This window comes from Ascidiella aspersa, chromosome 2 (genome assembly GCF_963924565.1).
Source record: "Ascidiella aspersa chromosome 2, kaAscAspe10.2, whole genome shotgun sequence".
NCBI lineage: Eukaryota > Metazoa > Chordata > Ascidiacea > Phlebobranchia > Ascidiidae > Ascidiella > Ascidiella aspersa.
The window spans coordinates 38,094,958-38,120,699 of NC_139448.1; the positions used below are offsets into that span (position 1 = coordinate 38,094,958).

Consider the following 25,742-nt stretch of genomic DNA (forward strand, 5'->3'; position numbering starts at 1 on the left):
ATTTGTTAAGGCTGTGCCTACCAGCGTTGCCCGGGAGATAAAAGGTTGCTGGACAAAAAAGAAAGGGGCTTAATAAATATATACGTAAACGTCATATTACTTAATGAAAGAACACCCACATATGTGTTCAACAGCTGGGATTTCGCGATTTTGAAGGTGCTTTTTGACCAAAGATTACGGCTTAAGTATCAATAGTAAACCAAAAGTCAATGTACACTAACCGAATCTGTCGATCAGTGAAGCAACCAAGACAGGCTAAAAAAGAACTAGCCTACAGTGAGGTTTGAACTCACGACCTCGGTTATACCAGGACAGTCGCTCAACCAACTGAGCTACATAGCATCAGAGAGCGGCGAGTCGAGAAACAACCATTGCACCGTTGCTTTCTACATTTGTTAGTACAAACAACTTCACGTCATTTTACTTCGTTTTTTTGGAGGGTGTTTTTATTTTTTTAGCTTGCGGAACACAAAAAAATTACAAACAAATTAGCACCAGGTTTACAAAACCGTTTTACAAAAACACAATCACACCAACTACACAAAAAGGTATTAGGCAAATACCACTTTATCATCGTCATCTAAATTATACATCCTCATCTTAATTACTATACCAATCTTACATGATTTCATGCATTTGGGATACAAATAAGTAACTTTCTAAAATTAAGTTACGCGACACCAGGTGAGAAAATCTTGAGGTATGCTTGTTTAAAACAGTGCCTTAGGCGATACTAACCGTATTTTGTGTCTTACGAAACCGTAAATTTATCTTATGTCGCCTTATATACAATATAAATACGGTAATCACATGAATCTGTATAAAAACAAAATAGGCCAATACAAAATTTGAAAACGTCGTGGAAAAAACATATAGCAGGGGAAGGTAATAAAGACACACTAGAAAAAAAACATTGAGATTTAAAATATACAGTTTGGGGGCATGGTTATGTAGCCCCCTTCTTTCGACCAGCCCTTTGTCTCAAATGTACATTATCTTTAGTAGGGGGTGACACCTGCTTTCAAACATTGTACATTACAGAAAAACAAAGTAAAAACATTTAATGACAAGATATAACCCTTACAACAAATGTCCAACACGTATTTCCATGCGTATTACAAAAAACTAACATATTTAATGGAAACTCTTATCACGTATGAGACTAGTACGTATGCAGTTCAAAATGCTGGGTTTAGTTAAAACTTTTTCCCCTAGTCTTGGCGAAATTTTTTTTCTGAGTGCGCACAATTTTTACTCCCAAAATTAGGAATTTGTTTTCAAGTTATAGGCACGAAATCCACCGTTATTTGATCTTTGTATAAACGTAGATTAAAGCAACTTAGAAAGTTAATACGATTTACTATATCTGCTGGTAAGGCAACCAAGCTATGACAACTGTTGTCTTTAATTGAAACTGAACACCACAGCTTCGCAACGACACTTTTAGCCACAAAACGTGAAACTTTAGCCTGCTGTTGTGAAACACAGCGAGGTGAAAAGAGGAACTTTTTTTGTCAACTTCCTTATAACATTATAGGGTTAACTTTGAAACCAACGGCTAAAATAGTTATCGGTGGTTTTAAAACAAGTCGTTTAGTCCAAGTCATCCAAGTTCAAGTCTTTATAAAGCGATAACTTGAGTAAACCTAATGGCTTAAGATTCAATAGCACTGATCACGGGGGTCTGATTTATTTGCAGTATAACATTACTTAAAATGTACATTAGAAACAAAATGTTGTCTGTTTAACAAAAAAACAAACTAAAATGTGTGCAACCCATAATAACGCCAGGGTTGATTGCTGTTATAGGAGTGTATTGGATAAGTTGCTTTAAATATTTGACTTGTTGTAACAAAACACCTACAAAATTTTTAGCTTTATTACGGCTAGAACAATATCCATACAAACCCCAAAACACACCACTAACTTCATCACTAACCTCCCTAATATACTCAACTCTAACTTAATTTCAACCCCAACCATTACCCACCTATAACCCCAAACAGGGGCAAAGAGTCTAAAACAGCGGCGCATAAACCGTTGAGGCTAGATGAGACGAAATAAAAAAAAATAGTTTGACAGTGGTGATTGTGGTGATGGGTTGAACCGCTTCGATGCATTGCCAACAACCGAAGGTGTAATAAGAATATTAAAGCAGATACAGAAGTAGGATCATTTACGACCCGATCCACCTCTGGTTTAATCCTTCTTTCAAATCCTTCTTTTTCTTCTTTACATATTTGGTTTTAAATTCAAGATATTTGGTTTTAAGGTTAAATATTTTACTGTCATGCAATAATGTAAAAACATATATAAAAGAGAAATATACGCGCAAGGCGCGAACGTTTTTGCGTTTACATCGAGTTAAAGTTGACAAAAAGTATTGTTTGCCATTCTCTCAAGACCACATTTGGCACGTGGGCCTTTCCAAGCTGAGCCAATTTAAAAAATTATATAACAAACCAATTTTTAAAATGAAGTGCAAAGAATGTACGGATATCACGCGACACACAACTACATGATAACACCAAGCTATTCAAAATCAACTCGCGGCCCACTAAAAATGGCTCTTCGGCCCACAATTGGGCCGCGGCCCACAGTTTGCCGACCACTGTACTAAACCTTCGTGCCCACGCTGTAACTTTATAGCTGGAGTCGGAAACTATTTCTCAATAGCGGGCAAAAACAAAGTGTGTAAGGTCTCAGAGAATTTCAATAATGTAGTCGAGGAAACGTAAGTTTTAAAGGCGTAAACGTAAGTTTTAAAGGTGTAAAAAAATCCTGAAAGTATACTATTTCTACGATTCTTTATTAAAAACCCTGCACTATGCATCATTATTTTGAGAACAATAAAAGTAGACAAAAAAAATTTAAAGATATATATATATATGCATATATGGGCTAAATTTAAAGATATATATATATATATATATATATATGGGCTATATGGTTGTTGTCGCTAGTATTAACTGACGTACATAAGTTTGATTTTTTCTTTATAGCTTCCTGGCGCTTTAACTTTATAGCCAGACACTGCTTAAATTCTACAAAGGGGTTCGTTTCAGTAAACAAAATGGCTACCGTGAAACACTATCAGTGAACAAAGAATCATTTTAAAGAGGCGCAAGGGAACTGTTGTGTTAGTGTCACTGGAAGGTTGTTACAATGTTAGGCTTCAACAGAAACTACGATAGTAGATATATTAATTTTAAGGTTTTTTAAGGGTTTAAGTTTAAATGTTTTTACTTGTGTCCTTGCTTTTTAACATAACAATAAATGCGCAAAACATTTGTTTGCTTAATTTATGCGTGCAGCAATAACATAAACTAAGTTTACAAAGCTAGCAATTTAAACCATGGCTCTTCAAGTTAAAACTGACCGACCATCTCCAGCCAAATGTGGTGAGGTGTCAATCAAAATGGAATGGAATTTCGATGATTCTGACCTCAGTTTGCAGCTGAAAGATGGAAAGTATCATTGTATGTTAGATGGACAACTCTACCCACTGGCTACCACCTTGTTCGAAAGGTTCCCGGATAGAGCAAAAAAGTTGCTGAAGATTGGTGGTTCTGTGATGGCGATGTGTTACGCCCTTTACAACCTGGGCTTTCACGCTTACAAATTTATGCCAGGTAAATGTGTTTACCTAGAGTTTCTTAGGCCCAATTTTGCAAGACCCCATAGGGCTAGCTATTAAAAAGCAACAATTTTAAAGGACTATTATTCATGTCTGTTGGAGGAGAAGTCCACAGGTATAAGGCATTACGTAAGCACCGCGGGCGACCTCAGGAGATTGTAGATGATTTGGTGTAAAAACGTTCGTTACGTGTAAACAACAAGGAAGGGAAGCTGAAATTGTGTTTCGTTAGAATAACTGCTGCCGGTACGCCCACATATTTGTGCACTACATCCAACGATAACATCAAGTTTCCTAAGTTTATTTATTTTAATCGTTGAGGAATGACGTACTTTTGTGACGTCTTTCTAACAATTTCCATACGTTCGAGTACGACACATTTTTTTACTTTCACCCAATGTCTGTAAGTGTAGAAGTGTTGCCATTAAACGCTGAACTACAAACAACATAAAAATTGCCATTTCTGTCGTATTGTAATCGTATTAAATTTTTATTCGAAACTTTATAAAAAATCAACAACGTTTTCTTTCGATAGTGTAAAGTTGTACAGCGTTAGCTGCCTTTATATTTTTCTTGTTTTTAATGTAGTTTGATGCATTATGTCACGTTGTGCAATCTCAATTCTGTTTAAGAATGTTTTTAACCATTTTGTGAATATGATCTGACTTATGTTATCCTGTTGTCCGAAACATTGAAATTAAATTGCAGCTTTTCTATTAATAAATACCAACGAAGCATCTTTTGTGCCATTTAAGATTATTTAGTCCATTACATGAGAATTTAGCAAAAGTGCAAATAATGCCTTAATCAGCGGTTGCCATTTCCACTTGTATTTTACACAACACGTAACAAACATTGCCTTTGTTGGTCGAATGTGACATAACAAACTAACATCAGAGTTCTTTGTGGGTTAACGTAATTTAAAACGTATGAGGTGAATTGCCGGGAATTCACCGGTTGGGTAATCCCCGATCGTAGATTTAATTGAGTACTGCCAAACAAAATGACATTTTTGTATCATTACAAAATAAGGATGTCAAAAACACCGAATCGTAGCTCATAGCCCATATCCACTAGTAGTATCGGTACTCGTCCGACAAAAGAGTGCTATTGGCCCTGACCGACATAAAATTGATATTGATATTCAGTTTTAATATGCAATCAAACTCAGCGATTCGACCTTAAAAGATCAGTAAATAGAAAGCTAGAATCTGAAGGCAACAAAATTAAAAATAAATTATAGTTTGACCAAATAATCAGGAACATTTTTTTTACCTAGTTACAAACAATATAAGTGCTCTCAACAATAATGATGTGGTGAAGTTTAGTGGTATTTTACCGCCCAACAAAACTAAGTTTAAAACGATATAAATGCGTTTTGTGCGCTGGGCGCATATTAATTCCGTTTTTTTTTTGAAAAATTTCAAATAATGGACATTTTTAAATTACACGTTTTGCCATTTTAAACAAGATAAATTAAAAATTATTCGATTTTAAATATAATACATTTTTAAATCTACCTTTCAACTGGGACGCTATCACAATCAAACTGGCGCAGAGTTGTGTAGTGGACCGTAAGTTTAGAACTGCTCTTGTTTTTTGAGAACTAAATAAACATGTGGACTGTTGGTCGATAAATCCCAGATACTATCTTTATACATTTATTAGATGGTTACAACTCACATGGATTATATTTCAACAGCCGAAAATTTCGCGTAAGGTTAAGATAGAAGCAAGAGTATAACTACAAAGAATACAAGTATATAAACATGCTGCTGCTACCAGGCACAGTATTCTGAAAAGAAGCTCTTCCGATATGTAATTGTTTATGCGACGTTTTGGCTAACTATATAGAATGCTTTATCAATGAATATAACTACGCCAGACTAATGTGAAAATATAACAATTGAGACAGTAATGAGGTCAACAATGAATTTGGCTGTTGCTACCAGGCATAGTATATTAGAAAGAAGCTCTTTCGGTACTTATTTATATTATTCAATGTTTAGGCTACCCATGCAGGATGCCTTTTATCGGGGATGCAACAACATCAGGCTAATGTAAATAGATAACTGTTGAGACAGTAATAAGGTCAACATTTAAAATGTGCTATTAGGCATATTACACTAAAAATAAGTTCTTTCGGCACTTATTTGTTTGTCGAAGTTACAAGTCTATATACAGTAATCACAAAGCAGTTGCGAAAAGTTTCTTGCGTCTTCTACTTCCCGATGTTTTGAACCCCAACGTTGCTCCCAACAATTGTGTTATTGCCGCTCAGACTTGTCTCGTTTTCTGCAAAAGTTAATTATATGGCGCAAAATCCTAAAATACACCAGTTTCATAGTGAAAAACACAATTATCCCTAGTAGTGGATACAGGGGGTACGATATAATGTCATCTACCCCCCAACCCATAATGGGTTTTTGCCTATTTAAACCTACGGAAATCAAAACGCGCGTATGTGAAATATGGTTCTAGGCGCGGATCTAGATATTTTTTTGGGGTGGTTGGGGTATGACAATGTTTTTTTAGGGATGACGTAAAAACAGTTACATAATAACGTAACGTTAAAAAAAGTGATGCAAATTGGGCGTCATAAAGTTTTTTTGTGATATAGTTGCAGGTGATACCTTCATTACAAAATCTACAGCAATCAATTCGCGCAAAGCGCAAAACGCCTTTATATCGCCAAGTGTACACCCAATCTTAAAAGCACCTGTGTTACAAACAAGGTATATTAGAATCATTTAAATCCGAGTTAAGTTAATTGAAAGAAAACTCTAACCAAATTAATTTCAGAAAAAAGTCTAGTCTTTGCCATAAAACTTTAACCATCAAAATGGAAAGGTAAATGAATAGTGGAGGACTTTGTCATATCACTAAGGAAACAACAAAAATGCTCTAAAATTGTGTAACCCAAATTTATTACGAATTTACCAAGTCTGAGTCAAGTCGTTGTTCCAAAAGGTAAATCTATTTGAAAATAGTAAATTATGTGCACTTGAGTCTACACTCGTTCAAGTTATCTGTAGTTTATAATGCTCACTGGTGTTAAATGTAGTAGGCCCAGCTGGGTTGTTGATGTTTGTAATATCTCCTTTCGCCATCTGTCCGTGATCTGAAAGTAAAAGCAATTTATTATATCGGCATAATCTAGTACAGATGGAGGAAAGGTCATTTGGAAAGGTTTGGTCGCCCTAATTAGCAATATAGTGCGACATAGTGCGAAGGTTAGAATAACAACTAGCCTGTGTCAAGGTTCGAACTCAATCATAATTACATTTCATTGTTAACAATCAATTTAGTTTAAATCAAACTTTTTAGGTAAGAAAAATTAGTTAAATTGCAGCGTTTAGAGCAAATTTTGTCCACGTTAATTAATCCAAAATTATAACCCCTAGCATCGGTCGATATCAAGAGGATGCTATATACTAATTAAAAAATGTACTAATGAAATAATTATTTTTATTTTTAATTTTTTTAAGGAAAATTCTGCCAAAACAACATATGGTAAATTTTTCAGCCATGTAAAAAATCAAGATGATGTTTTCTGGATATTTTGGCTTCCAAGTAACTTTTTTTAATTTCATAAAACACCAAATTCCTCAGCTTACCTCGTGCCTGCATCGAAACTCCTCCAGATTGTCCAATGTTGACGTTTCCTGATGAAGTCACAGAAATTCCTGGTGTTGCCGAAACTGCTGGAAGCAATAGTAATGCTTGATTGGTATTTCATTCCAAAAGAGACATTGAATATTATTGGCAAAAAGCATCGCGAAGTTTTTTTTTCAAAACAATTAAGTTACAAAAAACGTAAAAATTGCAAGGAAAATATATGTTGAAGTAAATATTTTAATAAACTATTATATGTTTATACATGTTTTTAAAGAACAATCTATATATCACAATTTGAAAGCAAGAATCTTTATTTTACATTTAAATCGAAATTGTTAAACTTTAACTCAGACTTTATCATTTTTCGTCCAAACCCGGTTTCAAAATGAAGTCTTATTTTAGAATTTATTTTTATTAGGCAGTATTACGTTTTAGGTTTTAAATTACTGAATAGAAACGCTTTGTCATTTCCTTTATAGAAACTCTTTTAAGAATGTACGCGTTCATACCTGGATATATAGTTACATGGCCAGTGCTACACAACAAAGAGTGTTTAGTGCCCACTATTGAAGGGCATTGTACGTCACAATAACCGATACGGAACCCGGGTTAGACAAAACAAGTGAAATACCTTGCGTTATATGGCATATTACATTTGCAACTTCGGAAATAGGACTTGAAACCAAACTTGGACAACTAGATAACTCTAATAAAACAGCTGGATAGGCAATACTCGATTATAGATTATTCTAGTTGGCTTAATAAAACGAAATGCGCCTAATTCTAATTGTAATCTAGTTTGTTAATTTCTTGTGTGCTTTAATTATGGTTCCTATTCAATTTATGGTTTTACCAAAAATGTAGCATTTTTAGCTTTCTTTTAATATTTATATTTTTTTCTACTTCATAAAATAGCAATGGTAACAGATTGATGCAATGCAGAATAAGGTAATTCCGCATGTGGGAAAAAACGGCTTCAGTTCCGTATTTTGGTAATCACGATCGAAAAAACGAGGGATATTAGGTAACGTGGTAGAAACAGTTATTCCAAATGTTGATTTTTACGTTAGTCTGACCACTGAAAGTTTTCTGTAAACTTTTGTTTCACATAATATCTGTTTAGTGAAGGCAATTTGAAAGTTTAAACTGGATTACTATTTCAAACTGTTTAATGTAGCCATTTGTTCACGTTTTAACAATTTTTCTCTTATGTGAGCATCTTTTAAAATGCTTTTCAATAGTTTTTAAGACGGCACTTTGAATAGTTTATTAGGCGCCAAACCGTTGACGTTGAAAAAAGATCATGGTAAAGCAAGGGTTCTTACCGCGGACCTTTTTTTGCATCGCGTGGACCACAGTAGTAAAAAGCAATTCAAAAATGACGACATAAAGTGACGTCACAGTACAAATATAATTCATAAATCTACTGATTTCGATCCAAAAATGTGAAAGTGTGAAAGTGAAATGGAGTATAAATGGGATAAAAAAAAAAATAAAATAAAAAAATGATTACATCATAAATATACAATAATATTTCAAGTAGGCCATTACGGACCCCTAAAACTAGTTCATGGACCCCCAAGGGGCCCATGGACCCCAGTTTAAGAACCTCTGTGGTAAAGTAAACGTGCCACATGCATCACTTTGCAACGGCGGTTGAATATAAAAAAATGTTGACAAGCGCGAAGTTGACTTTAAATTACAATGATTGTTCGTTATACGAGTACCGGTAGATTTTGGCACTAACACTGCATTGAAAGCACACAACAAACATAAAAATGGGACACGACGAAATCCGTTACTTTGGCCATTTTTCAGCATCGGCACCCATGCCCCTCGGATAACGGATATTACCCAAGTGTCGGACAAATATCAATACTATCGGGTATCGGCAGCTATCCGATTCGGGTATCGGCAGCTATCCGACATTGTCAGGCATTCCTGGCCAAAGTTACTTACTGTTGGATGTTGTAGGCCCCTGTGTGTTGTCGATCATCTTGATGTCTCCTATTGCTATCTGGCCTTGATCTGAAGTAAGCATCTTGTGGTAAGTTATGGTATCGAAAAATCACATATCAAAGGTTTAAAAGGTGGTTTTGTATGGGTTTTACTATCAAATATTTTGCTAAGGCGCTTTTGTGATTGTTGAACTTTCCATTTTTTTGAAGTTGGAAACGTCTTATTTAAAAAATGACCATAATAAAATAATGCTTAACGTTCACATTTTTTTCATAATAAAATATTATAATAATAAAAAGGTTTTACATTAAGTAAAGAAAACTATTTTTATGTCGTATTTCTTTATATTATTTTAATATTTACATTTTTTCTGCAAATGTCCCAGCTCCTTTTTATGCTCGTTAACGATTCGCTTCCATTCTTTCAACAAAGTCTCGTTGAATTTTCCAGACTCGATGTTCAGCTTAACTGACTCCATATTGTCGACGTCATCGAAACCAATGGTGAAACGTAAGGTTCCTGTGATGAAGTTAAAATCCACTTAAGCATGTTTGTTTTGTTTCTTGATCGTCAGCTTTTACCGACTAAAATGTTAGGTTTGTTCCATTTGTGCACTGTTGATAAATAAATCGATCATTTTTCAGGGACGACTCATGTTTTAGGGGGCATGGAAAAATCTTCAGGTATGACGTCACAACTAGCATCATAAAGTTACGTCAAATCATTATTGTTTTATAAGGGAGAGACGAAAAACACTCGCGTGCAGCGTGTAAAAATTCCTTTGTTTAATTTAAGTTGTCCAAACTTTAATTTTAGAAGGATTCGTGGAACTCACAACCGGGCGAAAAACATTTGCATTTATTAAGTTAAAATTGGCAAAAAATAGGATTTCAACTTGGATCATGGTTAGTGCTGACAAGTTTTCGAACAAAATTAACGACGAAAGCAAAACTGAGTTAAGGGCCGCGCATCGCCTCAGCAAAGAACAAGCTATTCTCACTCTGTCGTGGTCAGTCAGCCGTAACGCCGTAAGTCGGTCGCTTAGAAATACCAGACGTCACAATCGTCTCCTGGTAGGACGTGTGTGGCGTAACAATGCTCATTTGTTGTTGATTTTAAATAATACACACCTGTATGATGTGTGAGAGAAAGACTCAAATTTACTAAAACAATTCACAGACACGCAGCTCTTTTCCAGATCAAAGCATTTGTAGGCCTACTGTAATTGTAGAAGATGACTTTTCAGTACTATAGTTAAATACGGTGTCAACCCGAAATGAAGTTTCAAATCAATGAGAAAACATGGACTAGTACAAATTTTTATATTTTAACATTTGGTTTTCCATTTACACTCGATTTAAAATTGCCTTGCTAATTGAAAAAGTCATTCCAATTTAGGCTTATATTTTTAAAGGAATTTGTTTTTAAACAATAGCATCTGTTTTTTAAATTAGGCAACACTTTACCAACCTCGCATGAAATTGTAAGCGTGAAGACCCAGGTTGTAAAGGGCGTAGCACATCGCCATCACAGAACCACCAATCTTCAGCAACTTTCTTACTTTATCCGGGAATCTTTCGAACAAGGTGGTAGCCAGGGGGTAGAGTTGTCCATCGATCATGCAATGATACTTTCCGTCTTTCAGCTGCAAACTGAGCTCACAATCATCAAAATTCGCATCGATTTTGATTGACACCTCCCCACATATGGCTGGAGATGGTTGGTCAGTTTTGGGTTGAAGGGCCATCGTTCTATATGGTAAATTTAGATTACTATTGCGTCTGTACGTATAAAACAATCAATCAATAAATTATACCTTATTTGCACCTAAATTAAACTACAATTTTACCTTTTTTATTATAAAAAACAAGATAGTGTGATTCCTTTTGCTGTGAATATCCTTGTTTTGACGAACGGGTATGAGTGGGAATATGTCCGGATATCTTATAAGTGATGCCTTATAATTCCATACAATATTCTAAATTCAAGAAAAAAAGGTGCTTAACAAATTTTAATGAAATGAGCCGCGTCCGCATTGAATTGCTTGCCAGGCCGTAATTTGCCCACCAAAACTTATTTAATCCAGTGTCATAAAAATCATATAAACTGTCATTTATTTAAACTTTACTTTTATGGAGACTGTTGATCAGTATTCAGTCGTCGTTTAATAATCTTGTAATCTTACTGTACTTAAGTTGCTGTGCATGTTAATGAAACAAAACTAATTTTGCGTGCAAACATTTGTGTTTTGTCATTAAAATAGTGGACGCTTCAGTCACGATTCATAAACATAAAAAAATCCATTCTAATCTTTATTTAAACGTTGGTCAAAACAGCCATCAAAAATCGAATACTCCACTTTTTTGCTGATAAAGCCTAAAATGAACACTGAACAGCTATAGCCTTGCAATAACAATGGACACTAGTTCCGTTGCGTCACTGTAAATCAACAACATGAAACTTGAGTCTGTATAGGTGTGATTCACAGCAGCGCGAAAAAGAGGAACTGGATGTCTTTACGTATTCATCGACTCAGTAGAAATATCAAAGAAAAAGAAGCTAACATTTTGGACGTTTCGAAAATTTCTTTAATTATTTTCAAAATTTGAATCAAGCAGGATTTTTTTTGAACTTTTTTAACGCGTGCCGCCAAGCAGTGCCAGACGTCACGAAACAAATTTTCACTGCAACTAGGCTAAGTATTGTAAAATGTAGGCAGCTACTTGTAGCGAGTTACTAGTTTTGAAGTCTCAACTTCCATCACACAAACCTAAATCTTCTGAAACGCACTCAGCCTGACGTCACAGGTTTTGGTTATTCCCCTATCTATCACAAAGACCGGCGAGCCCAATTGCATACCTTTCCGTAAAAAATCTTTGGCGTGGAATGCTGTCTAAAATCTTGCCAGTGACGTCATTTTGGCATGAAATGTAAAGAAAAATTATCCATTTATGCCAAATATATTGCAAAATCGTCGCATTGGGTATCGGAAAAATAGTTTTGGCTAGAATGTTTGGTGGGCACAAGTTATGAAATACAGTCGGGCCCGCGAGTTGTCCTATGTTACCGCTAAAGTATTTCGTTGTGCTCGTTTTTAGTACATTTTTACAAATCTTTGTTTGGCATTTATTTAACACGAATGGAATAAAACAAGATTAAAATAGAGAAATCAGGTGGCACTACATAAAGACAAATTGTATTCAATTCTCGACAAGCTTTCGCACAACTGTGCTTTATCAGGTCAAATTATTTAAGTATAGTTTGTACTTGGCCCTCATAAAGCACATTTGTGTGGAAGCTTGTCGATATTTAAACCAAATGGTCTTTATATAGTGTCACCTGATTACCCTAATTAGAATTAGACCAGGGGTTCTTAAACTGGGGTCCATGGACCCTTGGGGGTCCGTTAACTAGTTTTAGGGGGTCCGTGAAGGCCTAATTGAAATATTAGTCTATATTTAAAAAGTATTCAATTTTTTTAATAAAAGAGTTTAATTAAACATGAAACGTTTTTGCACTGAATGTATTTAGACTCTATATTCCTTTCACATTTTGTGGACCAAAAACTGTATATTTCTAAAATTTATTTGTATTGCGACGTCAATTTATGACGTCATTTTTGAAAAATTCTTGCTTACCGTGGTCTACGCGAAGCAAAAAAAATTTGGGGAGTCCGCGGTGAAAAAAGTTTAAGAACCCCTGAATTAGACAAACACGGCCATTTACAAAGATCAAATTAACCTTCACCAGGTGTAAACTCTGCCAAATGCAGAAGAATATTGAACTTAGGTAAGCATTACTAAGCAGTAAGCACCGTGAATATTGACTGAAATATGTTCGGAGTTTATAGTCTTATATATTCCGCTTTAATATACGTTTTTTAAATGCCGTAAAAACAACCTTTTTGTTTTGAGTAACACCGAAATCTTTTGTGTTAAACAGCATTGAAAACCCTCGAAATGCTACAACGTGTTAATCTGTTGCAGGCCTAAAACCTTTTGCCATTTTGCCTAATTCGCTAAGGCTTACAAACCCACGTCCATTAGGTCTGGGCGTATTTCAATCCACAATTCAAAACAAACACAGGCGCCCACTTGAAACTAAATACCATCATTCTTTGTGTGAACGTGTTTACTGGAGAAGGATGGCCTATTGATAAATAGCAAAAGAATGTTTTTTTTATCGGAGACATGTGAATCTCACTGAAGCGTTTTGCTTGTTCATAGACATTACATAGATTGTGCCAGGTTTTACTAGTAAAAACTTCTGGTGGTAAGAGAGAAAGGCTGTTATTGGTTTCTTTGCAGAATAAATGATAATGTAGACGAATTATCTGTTATTGATTATGCGAGCTAATCATAAGTCGCATATACTGTTAAGGACATCTTTTTAGCATACCTGATTTATTGTAGTTTATAATTCTATTCTTATTAAACGTTTTATGCCACCAGAAAACACAATAGCGTCAAAAGTGTCAAAAGTTTGCGATGCTACTAATATGGCACACGTTACGGAACTTTTGAAAAGGTAAGTACTGTTAAATGTTGTCTGATAAGGTAACTCAATTTTTAAAACAAATCTTAACCAACAACCGTGAAAAAAAGCAAACCAACGCGGTGTTAAAGTTCATTTAAGGATTTTTTTAATTTCTGCTATGGAGCAGAGAACTTTTTGCTGCTGCGTTTGTCCACATCTTTGTCGTTGTAAGCAATGTTAAACTGTTCTAAATACAAACTAAGTCATGCAATTAACATATAAGTAATCTGTTGAACTAGTACTGTAGTGCAAAAAGCAAGGCTAGGAGAATGTAGCCTGTGTTGAGGTTCGAACTTATCACCTCGGTCATGACGGGACCGTCACTCTACACAGGCTCAGAGAGGAGCAAGTCGAGAAACAACCATAGCACTGTTGCCTGCTGCATGTTGTTTGTAAAACTAGTCTGTGGTGAGGTTCGAAATCACGACCTCGGTCATACCGGGACCGTCGCTCTACCAACTGAGCCTGATCTCAAACAACTTCATGTGACGGTAGGGGTCGGCAAACTTTTTGCCGCGGCAAAGAATACACTTTGTAGAGTTATTAAACCCACTTCGTAAACAGGGGCAGATCTAGGATTTTTCCATGATTTTTTTAGAATATAGTTACAAAAGAACGTAATAAACCATTTAATGTTATAAACACCTGTTGTCTTAATATATTTAATTAAAACGATAGAAGTACAACTTTGGAGGGACATATCCTAGTTATATGGGGCGAAAATTTATTTTCGGGACATGTCTTGTTTTTGCCCGAAAATGTTTCAGACCGATTTTTGTCCGGAGCTTTATAGAAAAACTAGACATGGTAGAACTTTCAAATTTTCAGACATGGCGTAAAGTGGTATGAAGGTGCGATGTCGAGATTTATGAGGCTGTCCCCCCAGGGGCCTCTGTCTGGGAACCACTGGTTTAAACGGTTATTCGTTTGTTGACACACATAGACTTTGAGTAGCGTTTTGAAAACCACCGAAAACTATATCAATGGCAAACTGTAGGTGTAAAAATAAAGATATATAGTCTGTCATTTATAAGTTGCAGTCATTAAAAGAGGAATATATTTCGCCACAAACTAAGGCATCATCATTCTCTTATTGGAAAACAAGCTATAAATATTCTATTTGATTAAGATACTGATGATGCCTTATTTTGTGGCTGAACATATTTCGTGAACGACTGGCACTTATAAATGACTTACTATTATCAAGACAGGAATGTCTAAACAAAACTGTTTCAACTGCGAAAACACACACTAATTGTCCCTATTATAGCCTACCATATTTAGTAATATTTTATCTCGATTCAAAAGGCGATAGATCTCAAGCAACTTTTTAAGACTTGAACCATATATCGTTTAACAAACCAGCATATGATCCGAACAAAACATAAATAAGTAACACTTGGCTATTGTCTATTACTTAACGTTCAGCAAACACGCGTATACCCGGTGCGCACTCAGAGATTATAATCTACTTTAATTTAAAAAACAAATTACTTCTAAACTCATACGATCAAACGCAAACCAGTATATGATTAATGTTGGGGCGTTACCTTAATTATACTTGCATACACCTGTAGGAAACGCGTCTATGCATACGCAACATGACGTCAAGACCACCTCTGCAGATATCAATGAGTTAATTGTCAGCAGATATATGACGCTGTTTCGTTGGACAAATGCGGAAGTAAAATCTGGTGACTGAATGTGCATAGTTAAATGTTTGCCAAGTGATCTTCACAAACGACTTTCTCGAAACAATTACCAAAACTTTGGCGCAGCATTTTGTTTTCATTTGCACAAAAACAATACAATAAGGATCATTCGCTTTCGCGAATAATACGTGCGCTACTATAGATGGTTGTTAGATGTTTTTTTGTTCGACTGTTGACGTATTTAAACAATCAGTCATGGGTAGAACTTTATTTACGAACGACAAACGTGTCAGAGCGATAAATGTTAGGGAATATCAATTTCTCGAAACATTGGGAATGTGGACGACATGTAAAATTGCCTTCTATAAGTATTTTATGACCAGGTTACTAGGGTATTGTCTTCCTAGATGTGAAAAGATATCACGGCGGTTTAATTATATGGGCCGAAAATTTAATTTCGGGACATGTTTTGTTATTGCCGCTATTCTTTTTCCTATGGTTTCCTATGGTTTCCTATGGTTCCCTATGGTTTCCTATGGCATGTTTCAGACCGATTTTTGTCCGAAGCTTTATAGAAAAAGTATACATCGTAGAACCTTCAAATTTTCAGACATGGCGTTGAGTGGTATGTAGGTGCTTTGCAGAAGTTTATGAGGCTGCATCCCCAGGGGCCTTTGCTTGGGGGGCTAGAACCTGAAATATTGCGTTTTAGCTCTCTGTAGCTAACGACTGCTAACTAGCAGCAGAAAAACTTTCATACAGAATTTGTTCATATTCGCTTGCTTTGTCCAGCTTGTGAAGTGACGAAGTAACTGCACGCCTGCTGCGCTTTATTGTCCCGCGCGTAAGACTTTCATTGTGCGAAGTGGCTCGTCGAAAACTGGCCGCGTGTGACTTGCATTTTAGAAAGAAGCTTCTCTTAGTAAAAAAAAATTATTGCTCTTACAACACAACATATTTCACGGCCACAAATTTAAATGCGAATCCTGGAGGCAGTGTACACCTCTCTTAGCACCTGTTGTAATTGTTGCTCCATCCAAACATATCAACACCAAGCGTGAGACTTATTGTGCGAAGTGGCTTGTCTAGCAAAAGTGGACGCATGCGACTAGCCTTTTGAAAAGAGGCTGCGCTTAGTAAAATAACTTATCGCTCCTACGAAACAAGATATTTAGCGTCGCAAATATAAATGCGAAATCTGGTTGCAGTGTACGCCTCTCTATTTGCACCTGTTGCGCATGTTACTCCAATCAAACATATCAACACCAGGCCTAAACAAATTAAAATTGTAGAAGGGCGCAGCAAGCAAAACATAAAGCTGAATGCATTAATTATTATGGAGGACGTTACAAAGCTACGTTATAACATGGCGTCATACTAAAATAAATATTAAAGGCACTTCGTTTATTGGATTTCAATTGGCAAAAATTTCAATTTAAAAGGTAGTTTATTAGGGACATAAACTTTTTGCATATTGCTCTAAACTACAGATTTAAAGTCTGTTATAACAGTGATTGCTCGGACCAAGCCATGGTAAAAATTTACCGAGTAAAAGTTGGCAAAAGTATAGCAAACCATGGACGTCAAACCATTTTAAGAGAATGATAATATTTGCTTTTTAAACATGTTAGCTGGCCAAAGTGTAATAACATGCTTGTACGCATTATCTACGTAAATTATATTTATCAATTATATGTTTCGATCATTTCCCAAATACTATGACGCCATATTTGAACCACTTTCGCATCCAAGCCAGAAGTTAAGTGGGGAAGTCTGTTTTTGCTTGCAGAAACAAGTTAAGGAAAAAATATAAAATATACAATACAAAATATAAAAAAAAAAAAAAAAAAAAACACCAAGCCCTGAAAATATACCTCCTGACAAAATATACAACAACCGCACCCCCGTCTAATTGACTTATGATGCTACAATAAGCCAAATTTCCAGATATACCAATTTTTAGTACAGTACAATCGACGACTACATGACAAAACTGAAATAGTAAAATTAGCCAACTAAAAATGGCTCTAATACTCACATTTGGGTCACGTCCCCACGGTTTGCGGACCACTGTGTCAGGGGTTAACACCCAGATCTGTCCTTGATTGTGTTATCCATCTTTTGCATACAGAGACCGTCTGGATCAAAAGAAGTTGTGCGATGGTGTTATACTTTGCAACACTGTTCCAAATCCTGTCCACCAGTCAGTCGTTTGTGCTGCCTCCAGGGTTTTAAGGGAAAGGTTCGCTGAGGCAAACGAAAAAAGAAGGAATATTGAGCAGATATATCACAGATATGTTGAAAAACGAAGGCAGGCGATCATCTTGGATAGGGACAAGACTCCGGAAACGTGTAACTTTGTAAGTAAAATGAAAATGTAATATTTACCCAATCACATTGAATTCTGTAATTTAGTTTAGCAATGCACGCAAAAATCGTATTAGTATTTTACTATAACAGGATCGTTTAATCCGCAGGATACAATTTTTATCGAGGTGAGCGATCTTATCACATATAAAAGGCTGGAAAAAGTGCTGGATTACATCTACAGTGGAGACTCATCCATATTGTTGGACGATCATTTCCGCAAAGATGCAGAAAAACTTAAGATCCCACGTGGGTAACAAAGGATGGTAGAATTGTCAAACCACAATAAAAATGTTTTTCCCAAATGGCGGGTATTCAAACTACTAATCACAAAAGCAAAACATTAGTTCAACCCAGTTACAATTTACATCGTAATTACAGTTCAAAAAGTAGGAGCAATACGTTTGACGAAATATCGATTAATCTTGCGTAACGGGATAAATACAATTTTAAGCTAACAATCTTTGACTGTTATACCTCTAAAAACTATAGCTAATTAATAATTTGTTTGTAGTAACCTTTGGGCCATCGTACAACCAGCTGCTTCAAAACTTTGTTGATTCGTTGCCTAAAAATAGAAGTGACGATTCAGAATCAGAGAAAAAAACGTTGATCAAGTTAAAAGAAATACCACTTTGGGGAGTTCCGAATGAGAGCCTTAGAAAAGCAGCCGAAAAATTGGTGAGAAAGCATTTGTTGTAACGTATCTGGTTTTTCGAAATACTATATGGGTTTAATACAACCTTTTTTCTTTTATCTAGATGACATAGCGTTACTATTTTTGTTTATATTTAGTCTGCTAGTATTGGTTACGAATTTTCTTCTAAAAATATGAGCACGCCTTTCATGCGCCATAGATGGTAAAACTGAACAAGTCATTGTGCTATAAATATATACTTACTCATTATCAAAAACTCTAGACATTTTCAGAAATGTAGAAAATCTGTAATGTGTTTATGTGACAAGGAAATTTGCGACAATGAGAAGTAACACTTTTATTATTCAGAAAAATCATTCATACTTGGCAGAAATCATTCATGAAGAAATAAATCAAAGGACGCTTATCAAAGACCTCGAAGGCTCGGGGTATTATCTTAAAATTGCTGGTACAAAACAGTTTCTTCTCATGTAATTGCTGATATAGTCAATGTTTTATAATTATCATTGCATGCGTTTGTCGTAGTAACAACCAAAATCAGTCTGTCTGGATTTTTGTCTAAGCATGTAAGGTTGTAAAGCCTAGCTTGCAGTAGGCAACGGTGCTATGGTTGTTTCCCAACTTGCTTTCCTCTGAGCCTGTGTGGCTCAGTTGGTAGAGCGACGGTCCCGGTATGACCGAGGTCGTGAGTTCGAACCTCACCACAGGCTAGCTTTACAAACAGGATGCAGCAGGCAACGGTGCTATGATCCTTTCTCGACTTGGTCCCCCATGAGCCTGTATAACTTGGTGTAGCTATGGTCCTGCTATGACCGAGATCGTGAGTTCGAACCGCTCCACAGGCTAGTTTTCCGCTCAGCATGCATTTAATAAATAACCCCGTAAAATATTTTTTTTTTATTTTAGGATTGCACCTTCACTGCAAAAGTTGTCTATTACAGCACTTGACCGAGCAAAATTGCCTGACTTTTCTTGAAGAATCCCAGCGTTATGAGTTTGACGAAGTTGAGAAAATGATTAAAAGATATATTTTTAAGCACATTGGTTCTGTCCAAAACCAAGAGCAATTTCTCAACCTTGAATACAAAGATGTTGAATCTATTTTGGAGTCAAGAAATTCACAAGTGGGTAAATATTTTTTTTCGTTAAGTAGACTCATTTCCAGAGAAACATTAAAAAAAATTCATATACGTAGAGCAAAGGTTATAAGAGTATTATGATCAATTAAATTTAATCTTTTGTAAAACAACGACTTTTTTAAATCGTTGGTTGTCTAAAAACATTCATCTAAATTAATTTTAAAAGCAATGAATTTTTTTTCTTCTTATAATAGAATGACCACAATAACAATTTGTTTTCTTTTTTTAGAAGCCGTAGGTTAAACTCCACATATATGCTTCATATCTTTTAAACAATGGCACAGTCACACTTAGCGTGAAAAACAACTTGCCTGTTGTGAGATTCGAAATCACGATCTCGGAGATTCGAAATCACGATCAACTGAGCTACACAAACTCAGAAGGAAGCAAGTCAAGAAACAAACTGAGTACCGTTGCCTGCTGCATCGTGATCCTGATTCATTAGAACTTTGTAGGTTTTCTTTAGGAAAATGTTCTCTTCTATTAGCGTGAATACGAACATGTTGCTAATTTTGCTTAAACAGGAAAACACTGAAGAGGATGAACAAACCGTGTTTGAAGCTTTGAATAAGTGGTGGAAAAGGAATTGGAAATGGGATCATTTTCGTCTTTTCTCAAAAATTAGGCTTGAACTACTGTCCACAGAGTTCTTAATGACCATTAAAAATATTTTTATGAATATTAAGGTTGGAAAGTTTGGTTAACGCCCTTAAACTCCTATGGTAAAGCGCACGTATTTAAAATATTGGACTGTTAGCACAATTTGAAATTGTTTGGGATACCATGTAGTAGTATTGATGGCCATCCGATATCAGATTAACGTTTTTGCGATCTCAAGATCGTTTTTCACTTTTAAAGGTCACATTTCTTTAGAAAATAGCATATTAACCAAAAACAGTTACTAAAGGCTTTCCATCCCCAAAGTATTTTGTTCTCAAGTAATTTGGTATCATATCGGCGATACTCTTTGCCTGAAATATCGGTCTGATTTCCGATAATATCGGTTTGGAGCTCAATACCAAGTGGTAGCATTGGCACTCGTCCGACTAAGGTGGTATCGGTGCCGATCCGATACAAATACATGGGGATTTTATTTATATGGGAATTTTAGCGATAACGTGTTGTCAAATGCAAAGTTTTCTTCCTTGAAATGTAAATGCATCAAAAATATTGTGGTAAACCAATTGACCTTATTAAACTTCTTAACATAAAAGCAAATTTAGTCCTAACGTTTGAATCTCATCTATATGGGAATGCTTATTACGTCATTTGGCTTTTCGGCATGCTTATTACGTCATTTGGCTTTTCGGTATGCTTATTACGTCATTTGGCTTTTCGGCATGCTTATTACGTCATTTGGCTTTTCGGCATGCTTATTACGTCATTTGGCTGTTCGGCATGCTTATTACGTCATTTGGCTTTTCGGCATGCTTATTACGTCATTTAGCTGTTCGGCATGCTTATTACGTCATTTGGCTTTTCGGCATGCTTATTACGTCATTTGGCTTTTCGGCATGCTTATTACGTCATTTGGCTTTTCGGCATGCTTATTACGTCATTTGGCTGTTCGGCATGCTTATTACGTCATTTGGCTTTTCGGCATGCTTATTACGTCATTTAGCTGTTCGGCATGCTTATTACGTCATTTGGCTTTTCGGCATGCTTATTACGTCATTTGGCTTTTCGGCATGCTTATTACGTCATTTGGCTTTTCGGCATGCTTATTACGTCATTTGACTTTTCGGCATGCTTATTACGTCATTTGGCTTTTCGGCATGCTTATTACGTCATTTAGCTGTTCGGCATGCTTATTACGTCATTTGGCTGTTCGGCATGCTTATTACGTCATTTGGCTTTTCGGCATGCTTATTACGTCATTTGGCTTTTCGGCATGCTTATTACGTCATTTGGCTTTTCGGCATGCTTATTACGTCATTTGGCTGTTCGGCATGCTTATTACGTCATTTGGCTTTTCGGCATGCTTATTACGTCATTTAGCTGTTCGGCATGCTTATTACGTCATTTGGCTTTTCGGCATGCTTATTACGTCATTTGGCTTTTCGGCATGCTTATTACGTCATTTGGCTTTTCGGCATGCTTATTACGTCATTTGACTTTTCGGCATGCTTATTACGTCATTTGGCTTTTCGGCATGCTTATTACGTCATTTAGCTGTTCGGCATGCTTATTACGTCATTTGGCTTTTCGGCATGCTTATTACGTCATTTGGCTTTTCGGCATGCTTATTACGTCATTTGGCTTTTCGGCATGCTTATTACGTCATTTGGCTTTTTGGCATGCTTATTACGTCATTTGGCTTAGGGTCGCGAAACTTTGGTCCAAGAAATAGGAATAAAATTTCGGAACCGTAGGTATCATTTTCCGAATAAATAGCCCAGCATTGTAAATTTATAAAATATAGTATATTTAACTTCTCCGGAATTAAATAATCAGCAACGTTGAATATTTTATTTCAGAACAAATCGTGGAACAATTGGCGGTTCTGCGAAAAGGTATTTTTAATCTAGTCTCTTTTTGGTGTAAAAACGTAAAGACTGTAAATGTGCAAACAAAGCATTTCGAATGCAGGACCTCAGGAATTCCGCCATTGTCCTTAATTTACGCAAAATTAAATGTCACAAAATCATTGCCATAGTAAGTCAATTCCATCAAAAATAAGCTATTAAATGGTAAATACATCCTATCCCGTGCATTATTTCATATAGTACCGAAAACAAAAACAACGAGCAAGGAAACTGAATTAAGTGCCCTTAAGTAATATTAACAAGGTTATTTTTGTAATTGCTTTTGCAGAATTTTGTTTGTATTTGTTGTTAAGAACGTGGACGGTTTAGAATGTTTGGGTCTGTTGGTCGATGAATTACAGAAACGACTTTCAGTGAAACGCGAAGATCCAGCAAAATCACCAGAAGAACATACTGCGATGCCACAATGTACTTTATTTGTCATAAAATTTTGTATTAAACCACTATATGTCAGCATAGATATCTACATTGCCGTGTATACTTCATGGAGTAATAGATTTGTCTTTAAAAGAAATTTCAAAGACTTAAATTTTATATTCCGACAAACTCATTTCAGCTGTAATATATATTTTCTGCTTGACACAATTCTCTACTTTTTTCTAGTTGGAAAAGACACACATCATACAGTGACAGTTAAAGGTGTTGATGGCGGAAGCTTCAACTTACAACAAAGTACCAACATACAGGGAAGCACTGTAACTGACTCCAATGTTGGTGTACAAAAAGCTGGTAAATAGCTGGTTGATTATTATTTTTATCGTTATTATGTGGGATAAAAATTTGTATAAAAATTTACGGGGAATCGGACAAATACCTAAAACATTTGACAGTTGTGCTTTTGTTTACGCTCAAATAGCTTGCTTTTCTTTCCAAATTAAAATTAAAAATTTAACATAAAAATGCAAATGTTTTTTTGAAGGTACATCAAAAGACGAAGGAGCAAGTGAGTCTAACCAGGATAAAAACAATATCAATACCATTATTGAGGAAAGAGGTAGATTTGGTTGTGTTAGTACCATTTACAAATAATATATAACTAATTTACATTCAGACGAATCTGGGGGTGAGCCGACAAAATCGACAAGTGATCCTAAAAAGGCTTGTGATAATGCTGAAGAGGAAAAGCAACCACATGGTGAGATGCTTTTAATTATTAAAAAAAATGATCTTTTAACCAAGTGTTTAAACACAAAAATCCGTTCACAGACCGGTAACTAGAGTATCTAAGAATTAAAACTACGTATAAGCCTAAACAACGTGTATTCTGTGATCTAACAAGTAGTACTAGCCAACGATAACGGCACCCATATATATGGTACACAAGATGCCTTCGGATTGATTTACCGAAATCAGCCTGTCTTGTTGTACTAATAACACTCACAAATAAAGTAGCAAACATAATTTACATTTAGAAGGATCTGGAACCGAAGGAGTTTAGTGATAATACTAAAGAAAAACGACCGCATGGTGAGATATTTCGATTCTTTTGACAGAATCCTTATATTTTGATAACTCTTGCAAACAAGCATATCACATTGGAAAAAGGGAAACAGACTTAGATGGTCTGCTTTAAAAAAAATATGACGAATGAAGTTTGCGAAAGTTCCCTAATGAAAATGTCATCTACTGCGGTAAGGTATAAAGATTTCAATCAACTTTTTGCACCGAGCCTGAGATATTTGTTTGGTTATAAATGATTCATGGAACCTAATTCCTCGTGGTTATGTGTGGCTTTTCGAGATTCTTTGTAGTGTCCTTCACAAGGTTTCTATCGTCACCTAAACATGTAATTTCTTCCCAACCCGAAAATATTTTTGTGGTCAGCTAAGCAGGGTTTTTAAAGAAACTTTACATTGTTTTTGTAGTAACATTTGATGATAAAGCAATAAGACGTGCGAAATTCCAGGAGGAAATAAAGGCATTGCGCCGGAAAGAAAAGAGGTTCAAATATGAGCTGATTAAACTGGATAGCAAGCTTACGCTACAAAAGAAAGAGGTCTTTTTATTTTGTTATGTCAGAAGTAAAAGTTTAAATATTTTTTTTTAACAGAAAACATAAAATTTTTCACAGATGACGTACTTAGTTACGTCATAACAAGACATCTACAACAAGAAACCTTAGGGAATGTAGAGAATAAATATGCAGCTGAATTCTTACTTTAAATACATCATGGAGAATAGTGGAATAGGGACATAGCCTTGGGTAAAAAGATTACCTGTAGGCCTACATCTTACCTGCAAAAGTCTACATCTCAAAATCTACAACAAAAATCTATATCATTACATCTTACCTGCAAAAATCACATCTTACCTGCAAAAATCTACATCTCAAAAATCTACAACAAAAATCTACATCATTACATCTTACCTGCAAAAATTATTCTACAGGAATGTCGTCCCAGACCGTTCCAGCTTGCCTTCAAAATTGTGTCTAATTAGCGTGTCATTGACAGGCCGAGAAGAGGCAGAACCAATTTACGCTATATGCAGATTTTTACTCAATTCACGTAAACTGCTTTCTGCTCATGGTATGTTTATTTTCAGGGAGTGTATTCCGCCAGGGGCGCCATAATATGGCACATCAAACCCTAACTGTAAAAAGGGCAATTTAGCGTAAGTTAAACTATAAATGAGAGTATTTTGAGCCTTATGCAAATCTAATTACCTTTAAATTGAAAATGTTTTGCTAATTGAAACCAAGTATTAAGCATTTTTTTGCGCTTCGCGCGTTAGACTAGGTTTCAGCTGCATATTTTTTCTCGAGAACAACAGGTCTTATGACGACTAGTTTTAATATTGCGTAACGTTATGACGTAACTATGTGACATCATTTCTGAACATTTTTAATCCCCTCACAAACAAAAATCGTGGATCCGCCCCTGATGAAGAGTATAGAACTGCTCTTACTTGTTACTCTTCTCTACCCTAATTCTTTTATATTGGTCTTTCACCACCTTCTTAGGACTTTAATGGTGTTGATTGGATTTAATGGTGTTGATTTACTGCAAATAATATACAGTAGTGATACATATTACTTTATAGTTTTCTTGAAATGGCAATATTTCACTTGTAACCTTTTTAAACCAATGCGTTATATGCAGAGAAAGCATTTCGTTTCGAAGAATCGGCGGACCCGCGAATAATAAATGAAGCTTTGTTTCGTGTTTTCTTTATTGTAAAAAATCGTGTTATATACGATTGAAGTAATGTGTATATTATTGTCTGTGTGTTAAAAATCATCAAGTGTCCAGTATTGGTTTGTAGAAAAAGTTATGTATTATGCTATCTTGTTTTTAGCATTATTTGTTCGTGATAACGAAAACGACGGTTTGACTTAAATACGACAAGTGGTTTAAATTTAATAAATTATAGGAAACATGGCAGCTTGGACTTATATGCGATCTGTTAAGGAAACCAGATATAACAGAGCCCAAATGGGTAATTAAGCCTTGTAAATAAAATAGTCTTGTTTGCTGCAGTAACAACAGCAGAGACCATATAGAAGTACCTTTAATGCTTTGCTATTTTACAACAATCTCCTTCCATTTTGCTACATAATTGTTTGTTGTAATTTATATCCCATCAAAAATCTCAGTTGTTAAACGTAAAAAACTGCGTCTTGTCTATTCA

General features: G+C 35.5%; 2 protein-coding genes and 1 non-coding gene across 3 annotated transcripts in view; 2 read left to right on the forward strand and 1 right to left on the reverse strand.

Annotated features, from left to right (window-relative positions):
- Positions 1 to 10,991, reverse strand: part of LOC146165624 (uncharacterized) — a 37,831-nt gene extending 26,840 nt beyond the window's left edge. The window contains exon 1 of the mRNA XM_083381722.1: positions 10,685 to 10,991. Coding sequence (XP_083237848.1) covers positions 10,685 to 10,961 — 277 coding nt within the window. The 5' untranslated portion in view covers positions 10,962 to 10,991. The remainder of the gene's footprint in view (positions 1 to 10,684) is intronic.
- Positions 10,992 to 13,412: 2,421 nt separating this feature from the next.
- Positions 13,413 to 24,551, forward strand: LOC146165626 (uncharacterized). The gene is made up of 14 exons (XM_083380988.1): positions 13,413 to 13,741; positions 17,534 to 17,762; positions 17,880 to 18,018; positions 18,284 to 18,450; positions 18,776 to 18,875; positions 19,334 to 19,551; positions 20,091 to 20,252; positions 22,044 to 22,079; positions 22,406 to 22,520; positions 22,716 to 22,841; positions 23,032 to 23,106; positions 23,164 to 23,247; positions 23,978 to 24,108; positions 24,501 to 24,551. The coding sequence occupies exons 1-14, from the start codon at positions 13,656 to 13,658 to the stop codon at positions 24,549 to 24,551; spliced, it is 1,719 nt and encodes a 572-aa protein (XP_083237114.1). The 5' UTR covers positions 13,413 to 13,655.
- On the forward strand, positions 19,064 to 19,137 carry Trnat-ggu (transfer RNA threonine (anticodon GGU)). Its single transcript has one exon. It is a non-coding gene; the product is annotated as a tRNA-Thr (tRNA).
- Positions 24,552 to 25,742: the final 1,191 nt, after the last annotated feature.